We start from the raw sequence: 13,020 nt of genomic DNA on the forward strand, positions 1-13,020 counted from the left end.
ACCTCCTCCAAGTAGACACAAAAACGGATTGATATATATATATATATATATATATATATATATACGGTATATATATATATATGTATGTATATATATGTATATATATATATATATATATATATATATATATATATATATATATATATATATGTATGTATGTATGTATGTATGTATGTATGTATGTATGTATGTATGTATGTATATATATATATATATATATATATATATATATACATATACATATATATATATATATATATATATATATATATATATATATATATATATATATATACCCCAAAGGGTCAAAGCGACACATTTCGCAGGTGTGGCCCCGCTTCATCAGGCAATAGGGGATGGAGCATACAGCAACAAGTGTCTATGAATCAGCCTAGGGCCTCTGTGGGAGACATCACCTATTGCCTGATGAAGTGGGGCCTCACCCGCAAAATGCATTGCTTTGATCCTTTGGAGTGTATATATAAATACATTTGCTTGTTGAAAAACAATTAAAAAATACAGGGACCAGAAGGTCCACACCGAAGACACAGCTGGTATAAAGCGTATATATATATATAGGCATAACTGATATCCTCCAATATGAGCGTATAAAGGGTATGGCCCGGGCCATAGGTAATGCAGTTACAGTACAGTAATTACAAGCGACAAAGCAGTAAAAGACAAAGAATATAAATAAAAACACAGACTTATGATTCCATAAGGTGCTAGTGTATAGTAGTATAATTGAGTATAATTTCGTGTTTCCACAATTACGGATGCAAACTTTGCCTCTACAACGCAAATTCTTAATTTCGTAATTGCCGTACAAATCTTAATTCAGAATTTTGTAAGCATAATTTACATCATGTAATTTCGTGTAATTTCCACAAATTCTCATTTAATGCAAATTTTTTTGCATTTATAGAAACAGTTATTTTAATTATGAAACTGGATGTAATTTCATTTCTAAGAGTAATGATGCAAATTTGAGTAATTACTAAATTCAGGAAAGTCACTAATTTTACTGCCATTACTGATAATGCAAAGGCCATAATCGTAATTTTGTGAATTACACAAAGTTTCATGTAATCATAATTAGGTCATTGCGCTCATCACTAGTGTATAGTGCAATGAAACCAATAGGTGCAGTACATCTGTGGGTATTTAAGAATAATCAATTGCAATGGCAGCTGCAGAACTGTGGTTACCCATACAAACCAATAGACAGTCTAGGGGGGGGGGGGGGGGGGGGTGCAGCTCCACCATTCAATAGAGCGTCCTTAAAGGGAGTCTGTACTGTGAAAATCTTACATACCGTATATACTCTCATATAAGCCGACTCGCATATAAGTCGAGGTACCCACTTTTCCCCCATAAACCAGGAAAAAGTGATTGACTCGCATATAAGCCCCATCCCCAGTATAGCTTCAGGATAAATAACCAAATGTGCTCCCATTATGAGACATTCCCCCTTTCCTAAGCCAAATAGGCCCCCAGTATGAAGCTGCCGACCTCCCCATAGCCAGATTTGCATCCATGTCTCTGCTAATTGCCCCTCACATCTGCTTAGCACCCAGCCTCTTCTAGACACCCATCCTGCTGACAGGGACATTGCCCAAGACAAATCTTCTACTTCTGGACTCTTAAATGCTGCTAACAGGAGTGTATTTCCCCATGATGGCAGATTAGAACTATCACCAAACACAGGACAAATCAGTGAGGTGAAGCTGGACTCACTAGGGAACTAAGTGCTTCTCACTGATCTGCAAAGCTGCAGGCAGAGAATGTACCTGATCCTTGAGACACAGCCCACATCTGCCATGATTAACTTCATTCTCCTCTGCACGTCTCATCTGTCATCTCCATGTGCACTCCTGAGCTGTCTTCTAGTGTTGTCCGGATCATGAACGATTCGGATCTTTGATCCGAATCTATTTTATGAGTCGATCATCCGAATCATCAAAATGAGTGATTCGGATCGCAAAAGGGGCGGGGCCAGAAGCGACACGCCCCTCTCAGCGGGCAGCGGGGTCCTGGAAGCAGAGCAGAGATGGATCGCTCTGTTGGAAGGGAGGCAGCCTTGCAGGGAGACAGGTAGATGAGAGAGAGGGGACATGGGTGCCACTGCCAGATATGTGTAGAGCACACATACTGGCTATAACGTGCTGCCCATTATAGGCTGGCTGTTCCTTAGTTGTACACAGTGAACACATTGGAAGCTTTTGGCTCAGCACAGCTCAGTAACTTTGCAGACAGTGTGATTGAAAGGCAATATAATCCTCCTGCACTCGGCACTACACAGCTGCACTTATCTTCTGGGAATGCTTTCTTTCACTGTGCGACCTTTTCTTTCAAAGTGTACAGATGAACATATAGGTGAAATATATGTAAAGCATATGACTTCAGCATGTGGGTATTACGTGCAAACATTTCTGCTCTCTGCTCGTCCCTCCTCCCATCTCTGTCCACTCCCTGCCCTCTGTCCATCTTCTCCCCTTCTCTGTGTGTCCACTGACTCCACTCCCTCCCCTTCTCCTGTCCACAGACCTGTCCTGCTGTTCATTTCACCCCCGAATGCTTCCGGTAGTAAAATGATCCGAGATTCGGATCAAAGATCCGGATCTCTTCAATGATCCGATTCGAATCATCCGGATCATTGAAAAGATCCGAACTTCCCATCTCTACTGTCTTCCTGACTGCTGCCATCTACTGGGCATGTGTGGAAGATAGCAAAGCATGCAGGGAGATGTAGTTTCTTGAAGCCCGGTATTTACTTGTAACTTTGACTGGCTTTACTTTGTTCCCTCAGCACGCTGAGGTCGGGAAATGTACAGTTGCTTCCTGTATTCTCAATGCTGCATCCTCCGTGGCAAGGCTGTGCTGTTATGTGCCGATACATATGTTCATGTGACAGGCAGCCACACGCAGTGATTATGCCCGGATCTGTATACTGCCGTGGCTGCAGCTCACTATCAGAGCTTCATGATATTGAGCTGCAGCGACAGCAATATACAGATCCGTGCATAATCACTGCGTGTGGCTACCTGTCACATAATCATATGTATCAGCACATAAGCATTAAAAATATAAGAAGCAACTGTACATTTCCCGGCTTCAGCGTGTGGGGAGGGAGCGGAGTAAAGCAGTGAAGTAACATCAAAAGGATGCCTGCTCTCTGTAATGCTGGGAGCTCTGGGGAACGTTAGTCTGTTTACTGCTGCACTACGCTGCTGCGGGCATGAGGACAGTGGGGGCACAGCCAGCTGACTCGCATAGAAGCCGAAGGGGGGGACTTTTCAGTACATTTTTTGTACTGAAAAATTCGGCTTCTATGCGAGTATATACGGTAAATAAAAGTACCAGCCTGTTTGTTGTCTTCTCCTAGCCCCCTCTGTGACATTTTCGCTACTCCTGCTGCTTTCTTGGTGATAAAATCACTGTTTTATACATTGTTTATGTAAACAATGAAGATGGCCGCCAAACAGGAAATGCATCATCAGAGCAGGTGCCTGTTTGCAGAGGCTCCTCTCAAACGTGACTTCACTGCTGTAATATTTCTCCCACTTGTTGCCTTGGCTGCTTGTCTGGGCTTTGAACTGATCTTTCTGCACTCACATCTGTTCACAAGGTCACAGGCAGGCTGGCTGTGAGCAGAGACCTTGTCTGACTCATACATACAGCACACACACAGAGCCTGCAGGGGGTGTGAGGGAGGTGTGCATAATTTCTCCCTATCACAGCACATTCCTCTCTGGGCTAACAAGGCTCGACAAAGGAAAGAAGATTAGATATATTACAGAGACACTGCAACTAGAAAAGGCTGCAGTAAGCCAGATCACATTAGAACAGGTATAGGAACTTATAGGATAGAAGAAATAAGGCTGAAATTTGTGTTACAGTGTCTCTTTAATGAGTAGCATGGTCAGGCGACCACTTCCTCAGAAGGATCCGATGTCTGTGGTGCTTCTGATGAAGTGGTTATACCTGCTGTGTGCAGGGGCGCCTTTAGGCATAGGCAGTACAGGCCTTTGCCTGGAGTGCCACTGGTCCTGGGGGCGCCATGTTGCTGGATTAAGCCCTGCCCCTTAAGCTAAGCCATACCCCTAAGCCCCACCCCCATGGGTGTTCTATTACTTGCTTCTGCTGCATCTGCTTAGCGTAAGTTGCAGGCAGCTGCCACTGTTTCCCTCTGTGCCTTGTGCCTCCATTTCTCCCCCTTTGTGCCTCCTTCTGTCCCTTTTGTGCCTCCTTCTGTCTCCTTGTGCGTCCCTTAGTCCCTTGTGCCATGTCTGACCCCCTATTTGTCCTTCTGTCTCCCTTTATGCCTCCTGTCCACCTTTGTGCCTCCTTCTGTCTCCATGTGCCTCCTTCAGTCCCCCTGTGCCACCTCTGCCTCCTTCTGTGCCCCTTTGTGCCTCCTTCTGTCTCCCTTTGTGCCTCATGAAAGTGAAGCCCTGCCTATGTATATTTTCTGGTGAAACGCTGCCCAAATTACGTGTATTTTTTGGTGAAACTCTGCTCGCATTCTGTATTTTCTGGTGAAACACTACCGCATTTACAAGTATTTTTCTGGTGAAACGCTGCCACAATACGTGTAATTTCTGGTGAAACGCTGACGCATTACGATTATTTTCTGGTGAAACACTGTTGCATTACGATCATTTTCTGGTGAAACACTGTTGCATTACGATTATTTTCTGGTGAAACCCTGCCGCATTACGAATATTTTTGGGTGAAACATTGCCACATTACGATTATTTTCATGGGGGGGTCGCCACGGGGGAGTGAGGGAGGCGCCACAGGTTTTTCTCGCCTGGAGTGACAAGACGGCTAGAGGCACCCCTGGCTGTGTGTTTGATGTGAACCTTCTGGTCCCTGTACTTTTTAATTGTTTTTAAAGGGGTTCTTCCGCGAATGAGGAAAAAAATAAAAAGTGGTTTATGCATAAACTATTAAACATCCTTCTAAAATAGTGTAAAAAGTTTGTTTTTAAAAATGAATGGTTTCATCAATACAACATGCAATGTAAATAGTGACGGATGATGACTGGGAGGCTAATCCTTTTGTTAGGGGAGGTTTATTTTTACTTTCTTTTCACAAACATAACTCCTGCCTAAGTAGTTTTCAGTGGTATAACCCACTTCTAGCAGGAATCGCTGTTATAGCCCTAACTGGCTGACCTCTGCTGAGCTGCTGAATATGTGTTTGCATTGTTGCTAGGCAACCAGACCCCGGGTGCAGAGACTCGTTTGTGAAGAGTCACAAGCTGCTGGGAGAATCAGTCCCATCTACACCATATGATTCTTTGTCAGATTCGATTCAATTTGATTTGATTCATTGATTTGATTTTATTCAATCTGACATTTCCGATTCATGATTTGATTCAATTTGAATCGAATTTAATCGAATCATGAATTGGACATTTTAAATTGAATCAAATCAAATTGAATCAAATCTGACAAAGAATCATATGGTGTAGATGGGACTGATTCATTCTCCCAGCAGCTTATGACTGGTCACAAATGAGTCTCTGCATGGCATCTGGTTGCCTAGCAACAATGTAAACACATATTCAGCAGTGGGTTATACCACTGAAAACTACTTAGGCAGGACAATTAAAGGTAAAGAGGCATCCTGGTTGAAAGAAAAGCATCTAAGGAGGCTCCCTTTGCCATATCGACTTGTTCATCTGGCACTTTTATTGGCCTGATGAAGCGGGCTTGGACCCGCAAAAAGCGTTGCCTGTGCTAAATAAAAATCTTTTGTCATATACAGGGATTTCGTTATTGAGGTAAGCCACCTCATATTATTTCCTCGATTTTGAGCTGTTTTTAGATGCTTTTATTTCAACCTGGGCGCCTCTTTACCCTCAATTGTGCATAGCTATACCCCCAAACAATCTGTGTTTGAGGGGTGGTGACAGACCACCTGTGGGTGCCCCACAGTGGACACCTGTCTCTACTTTTTCATGGAGAGCGACCACATCCAGGTCCCGGCTGGGACAACCCCGAGTGGAGTCGGGTTTATGGTCTCCACCTGCTTCCTACGATTGGTTGCCCTTGCAACCTCCTTTTGTGAGTAGTAATTTATTGAAATTCCTTTTTTCAATTGCATACTAATATACTACACTATTGGGCTCCCGTATTTGTCTCATATATTTTTTTCCTTGCAATGTGCTGAGACACCACCACCACACTACTTAGGCAGGAGTTATGTTTGTGTAAAAAAAGTAAAAAAAAAAAACACCCCTAACAAATGGATTAGCCTCCCAGTCCTTTATACGTCACTGTTTACATTACATGTTGTTGTATTGATGAAACCATTTATTTTTTTAAAAAACTTTTTACACTATTTTAGAAGGATGTTTAATAGTTTATGCATAAACCACTTTTTATTTTTTTCCTCATTCGCGGAAGAACCCTTTTGAAGGAAACCTAAACCCAATAAAAAAATGAGTTTTACTTACCTGGAGCTTCTACCAGCCCCCTGCAGCCATCCTGTGCCCTCAACGTCACTCCCCGAACCTCTGGTCCCCCGCCGCCAGCTAGTTTAGTTTTGCTGACTGGGAGTCGGCAGGCCACCACGCCTATCATTGCATGCATTACCGCAGTTAGAGGACGCTATAGCGGGTGCAACGCGTACAAAGATACATGTTGACACCCGCTATAGCGTCCTGCAACCACGGTTACGCATGCAATGATATGCGTGGCGGCCCGCCGACTCCCAGTCAGCAAAACTAAACTAGCTGGTGGCGGGGGATCAGAGGATCCGGGAGTGACGCCGATGGCACAGGATGGCTGCAGGGGGCTGGTAAGAGCCCCAGGTAAGTGAAGCTCATTTTTTTTTTATTGGGTTTAGGTTTCCTTTAAGGTTGTTTGTCTCTTTTGTGGCTGAATATTAATAAAGTTGTTTTGATATCTTACATGAGTGGATGCTTGATTGTTTTCAGGTAATCCCTAAATATTGCAGTGGTGCTATTGGAGGAATAATCCTTACTTCACTGCACGCTGCTTAATTCCTTTTCAGGGATCGCCATAGGTCTGAAGTACAAACCCTAAATACAGCCCTGCAAGGTATGAGGTTGTAAACAGAAGAAACATATTGTTTACTTACCTATAGTACTGTGTGAGGAGGTGGTGACATTAATAGCAGTGTTTGGTGAAGGAAATGCTTGGAGCACTGAAACAGCAAAATAAATTATTAAGCAAATAAATCAAATTAAAAAACAAACAAACAAACAAAAAAAAAAACAACAACAAAAAAACAGAGAAAATGGAAGAATTTGGGCTTCTATTACATAAATCTTCTTTCTTTTATAACTGGGTCAGCTGACTTTAAAATTGTATTCCGTGCTGAGATGAACCCAAGCTTGTTTGAATCCTATACAATAAAACCTAACTGTCCCTGCATCATCCTTTCCCTGTCTGTGTGTCTGTGTTTTTTGTTCTGCACATGTGCGCAGTACAGTTGGGACAGGAGGACGAGCGGGAGCGCGCGCATTGACTGGCGGTGGTTGCGGCGTGAAAATGACCTAGAGCCTGTTTTTATTCGGGTTTAGGTCAATTAGGTCAAAAATAAAAATTATAATCACAACTACAATAATATAAAGTGTTTAGAGCAGTGTTTCTCAACATTTTATTGGTATGTTCCCCTTTTAAAACCCTGTACTCACCAAGCACCCCCTAGCATAGTAAACGTTATCACAAGTATCCCTTGACAAATATATATGTAATCGCAGTACATGACAATTGGTTCTAAATAGGGATGGGACGAATCCACAATTTCTTCGAATCCGAATCCGGATCCGAATCTAAAAAGGTTCTCGAATATCTCGAACCTTTCGAATCCCGAATCTAACGAATCCTGCACATAAGAATTGTGCGATCCATGGAATAGTTGCCCGCACTATTGGTAGCTAGGTAAAGGTGTCTTCAGTATAGCAAGCAAGGTATAGGGGCCTTCAGTATAGGCAGCAGAGTATAGGGGGCTTCAGTATAGGTAGCAGGGTATAGGGGCCTTCAGTATAGGCAGCAGAGTATAGGGGGCTTCAGTATAGGTAGCAGGGTATAGGGGCCTTCAGTATAGTCAGCAGGGTATAGTGGCCTTCATTATAGGCAGCCGGGTATAGTGGCCTTCAGTATAGGCAGCAGAGTATAGGGGGCTTCAGTATAGGTAGCAGGGTATAGGGGCCTTCAGTATAGTCAGCAGGGTATAGTGGCCTTCATTATAGGCAGCCGGGTATAGTGGCCTTCAGTATAGTCAGCAGGGTATAGGGGTCTTCAGTATAGGCAGCAGGGTATAGTGGCCTTCAGTATAGTCAGCAGGGTATAGGGGTCTTCAGTATAGGCAGCAGGGTATAGGGGTCTTCAGTATAGGCAGCAGGGTATAGGGGCCTTCAGTTTAGGTAGCAGAGTATAGGGGGCTTCATTATAGGCAGCCGGGTATAGTGGCCTTCAGTATAGGCAGCCGGGTATAGTGGCCTTCAGTATAGTCAGCAGGGTATAGGGGTCTTCAGTATAGGCAGCAGGGTATAGGGGCCTTCAGTATAGGCAGCAGGGTATAGGGGTCTTCAGTATAGGCAGCAGGGTATAGGGGCCTTCAGTATAGGCAGCAGAGTATAGGGGGCTTCAGTATAGGCAGCAGGGTATAGGGGTCTTCAGTATAGGCAGCAGGGTATAGGGGCCTTCAGTATAGGTAGCAGAGTATAGGGGGCTTCAGTATAGGTAGCAGAGTATAGGGGCCTTCAGTATAGGCAGCAGGGTATAGGGGCCTTCAGTATAGGTAGCAGAGTATAGGGGGCTTCAGTATAGGTAGCACGGTATAGGGGGCTTCAGTATAGGTAGCAGGGTATAGGGGCCTTCAGTATAGGTAGCAGGGTATAGGGGCCTTCAGTATAGGTAGCAAGCTATGGGGGGGGGGCTTCAGTATATGTAACAGGCTATGGGGGGCTTCAGTATAGGTAGCAGGCTATGGGGGGGCTTCAGTATAGTTAGCAGGCTATGGGGGTGCTTCAGTATAGGTAACAGGCTATGGGGGGCTTCAGTATAGGTAGCAGGCTATGGGGGGCTTCAGTATAGGTAGCAGGCTATGGGGGGGCTTCAGTATGGGGGGGCTTCAGTATAGGTAGCAGGCTATGGGGGGCTTCAGTATAGGTAGCAGGCTATGGGGGGGCTTCAGTATAGGTAGCAGGCTATGGGGGGCTTCAGTATAGGTAGCAGGCTATGGGGGGCTTCAGCATAGTTAGCAGGCTATGGGGGGCTTTAGTATAGGTAACAGGCTATGGGGGGCTTCAGTGTGGGGGGCTTCAGTATAGTTAGCAGGCTATGGGGGCTTTAGTATAGGTAACAGGCTATGGGGGCTTCAGTATAGGTAGCAGGCTATTGGGGGCTTCAGCATAGTTAGCAGGCTATGGGGGGCTTTAGTATAGGTAGCAGAGTATGGGGGGCTTCAGTATAGATAGAAGGCTATGGGGGCTTTAGTATAGGTAGCAGGCTATGGGGGGCTTCAGTATAGATAGCAGGCTATGGGGGGCTTCGTATGGGGGCTGCATTATAGATAGCAGGCTATGGGGGCTTCTTATGGGTGGCACATATCCTTCTCCCACCCCCCGCAGCCTCCTCCGCTCGTCCCCCTGCATACATAAGGAGAAGCAGCCTCTCACCTCCAGCATCAGCGTGGAGCCCGGAGCGGCAGCCTTCTCCCTTCACTTCCTAGTTCCCCCTAGTGGCCACTGGACCGGCTCTTACTGATGACGCGTAGTAAGAGCCAGTCACTAGGGGGAATGAGAAAGTCTTCAGGAGGTCTGCCGCTCCGGGCTCCACGCTGGAGGTGAGAGGCTGCTTCCTCTTATTTATGCGGCGGGCGAGCGGAGGAGCCTGCGGGGAGCGGGAGGAGGACAATTGCGAGCGGGGGAAGCGGCGGATGCGCGGTGATGCAGCGTCGGGATTCGGCGAACGGAAAATGGCGTCGGGATTCGAGTCCACGAATCTCGAATATTTCCTAATATTCGAGGGATTCGTGGATTCGCCGGATTCGTCGTCCCATCCCTAGTTCTAAACAATTTCCAAGCATTTGCTATTGCTTTTAATTAGCTACAACACTAATTTTGCGTTGTTTATCATTTTCTAAAACTCTAAATTTGTTATTCTTGGTTAAGTATATGTGTAAACATATACAAATAAGAAGTATGTTTTTTTTCCAGAATACAATGAGCTATAAATTACTTTTTTCCTATGTTGCTGTCACTTACAGTAGGCAGTAGAAATCTCACAGAAACGGTTTTGGACTAGCCCATCTCTTCATGGGGGATTCTTAGGGTGTTGTTTATTTTTAAAAGCACTTAGTGAATGGCAGTTGCTCTGTCCAACTGCCAAAAAACTGTGTAGCGAGCAGGGAAGCTGTCCAGCATCATTGTTTAAAGCTAATGGGAACCATATTAAATAAAAAAGATTCAGATACTCACCTAAGGAGAGGGAAGGCTCGGTCCTAATGAGCCTTCCCTCTCCTCTCCCAGTGCCCTCGTTGCTGCGCTGGCTCCCCCGTTCGCATCTGCCGCCGCAGGGACTTCGGAAGTCTTCGGGAGCCGAGTCCTCCCGAAGACAGATGGCTCCATACTGCGCACGAGCTTCATAGAAGGCACTCGCGCGTGCGCAGTGTAAAGCGGCCCGTCTTCGGGAGCCCGAGTGCTCCCAAAGACTTCTGAAAACTCCCTTCAGTGGCGGAAGTGGCAGTATTTGACCGAACTGGTCGAATATTGCTATGGGGGATCCTGAGCGGGACCGGGCAACGGGAGAGGAGAGGGAAGTTTCTTCATTAGGACTCAAAGCCTTCCCTCTTCTTAGGTGAGTATCTGACTTTTGTCTTTTTAGGAGGTGTAACATTGACTTTAAATCCTTTTTATGGGAATATCTTTATAAAGAATAAAAGCATTGCTGAGAATCCCCCATGAAAGGATGGACTAGTCCAAAACCTGTCAGTTCTGTGAGATTTCTACTACCTACTGTAAGTGACAACAACATAGGAGAAAAGTAATTTATGGCTCATTTTACTCTGGAAAAAAAACATACTTCTTATTTGTCTATGTTTGCACATATCTAAATTTTAAAATATTTCACCAACTTGCCCCTATAAAATCAAAAAGCGCTCAGAAAAGCTCTTCTGGTGTGCACCAGGTTTCAAACTCGAGTCAAAGGCTCAAATCTCACACCAAAGGCACCAGTACAATATTCAGCTGACCCCTGGTGGTTGTCCATAAATTATTTGCTGCTGTTACTTTTCTTTGATCAGCTAAATAAAGAAAAAAGAGCTGTGTGCTGCAACAGCCTGGCCTGTTTTTTTTTTTTTTTTTTTTTTTTCAATAGGCATTGAGGGAGATTGAGCACCCTTACCCAAGTTGGACATAAGCTGTAGTTCAAAAGAACTCAGAAACAAAAAAAACTAACATCCTGTGTCTTCTAGAATACTTACTGTTTAGGAGAGGAAGGAGAAGGAGGAATAAGCTAGTGGTCATCATCATCATCTTCAGGACAGTGTAGTGTGTCTTGTAGCTATAGTATCTATGGAGCCCTTTTTATACCCGTATCGCAGAAGACCGGTGTGTGCAATCTCATAAAAAATGAGGAAAAAAACAGAGAAAAATGTTTTGTCTTTGTTTTACAAGAATAGAATGAAAGCCTTAATTTTTACTTTCATTTTTACTTCATCAATCATTAAACAGCCTAGATTTTTGTTCTTGGTCCCAGCATCTAAGTCAGAAGACAGAGAAAGGGCATTTATGCTATGGACATTGGCCCTCAACGCGAAAGAGTGCAGTAATGAATCTGCTAGACCTAAGACTTTAATTTCACCTGATTCTTTTTAATGATCTCTGTTTAAGAGGGAATGCCCTTATTCCGTGGCTAGCTATAAAACAAAGACAAAAATAAACCCTAAATAGTTGTTGTGGGGTCTGTTCTTAGTATTTCAGCTTTGAAAACAAGGTTAATTTTGCAAAATGTAGCCAGGATATTATGGGTACTTGTACTACCCAGGTGTCCTAAAAAATATCCAATCCTGACCCTAAACTCTCCAACCTACAATGTATATACAGTACTTCACCGTTTCCCTGAGCCTACACTTCCCTCCTCCCTTGTCCTACACTAACTTTACTTCCCTTCTCCCTAGTACAGGTCCCCCCAAGAGCCCCCCCTCCCTTTCCCTATGAAGAGCCGCAGCAGAGCCTATGTTACCTCCTCAGGATCCTGGCACTTCCAGCTAGTCTTCCTCCTGTCCTCTTGGGGCACTCTATCTCTATGCTGACTCGCTGAGATCACCCTCTGTCAGGGCCGGGCCGAGGCAGAGGCGAGAGGTCAAGGGGGTTATTGTTACACCTCTTACTCATATTTGTAGTTCTCTGGACCTCTGTATGTAAAATATGCTAGGATCTGTCATTCGTTAGTCCTCTGAATGTAGAATATGCTGGGTTCTGTAGTTGTTTGGATTCTGGTATGCACGCTATCCTGGAATCCGTAGCTCTCCAGATCTCTGTACCTCTGAAATTGTAATTTCCAGGTATAAATTGATATCCAGGACCGGATTTAGGACAAGGCCACCTAGGCCATGGCCTAGGGCACCACAGCAGCAAGGGCACCAAAGCAGCAGGCTAAATTGGTGCAATCTTGCAAATGCTGCAATGCAGGGAGATCAGATGAGTGCCTGACCGCAGTACTCTGCAGCTAGCCGCCTGTTCAGCAGCCATCTTGCTCTCTGTGCACGTTTGCATTGTGGCCGGCGGCTATGGACAGAAAGGAAGAGGAAGCTTCTGCACTGGAGATGAGTGGAGAAATGAGTGACACTGATGGCTGCTGCGGTGTGAAGGCGAGCTGGCTACCTATACTGAAAGGTGGGGGGTGGGAAAAGGAGGGATTAAGGGAGTCATCTGGCTATCTATACTAGAGGGAAGGGGGGAGGGGTCATCTGGCTACCTATACTGGGGGCTCATCAGGTTATCTATACTAGAGGGAATGGGGGAGGGGTCATCTG

General features: G+C 44.8%; 1 protein-coding gene across 1 annotated transcript in view; it reads right to left on the reverse strand.

The window, feature by feature from the left end:
- Positions 1-1,876, reverse strand: part of LOC137562078 (mucin-12-like) — a 32,990-nt gene extending 31,114 nt beyond the window's left edge. The window contains exon 1 of the mRNA XM_068273415.1: positions 1,791-1,876. Coding sequence (XP_068129516.1) covers positions 1,791-1,815 — 25 coding nt within the window. The 5' untranslated portion in view covers positions 1,816-1,876. The remainder of the gene's footprint in view (positions 1-1,790) is intronic.
- Positions 1,877-13,020: the final 11,144 nt, after the last annotated feature.

Source organism: Hyperolius riggenbachi, chromosome 3 (genome assembly GCF_040937935.1).
Source record: "Hyperolius riggenbachi isolate aHypRig1 chromosome 3, aHypRig1.pri, whole genome shotgun sequence".
NCBI classification, from domain to species: Eukaryota; Metazoa; Chordata; class Amphibia; order Anura; family Hyperoliidae; genus Hyperolius; species Hyperolius riggenbachi.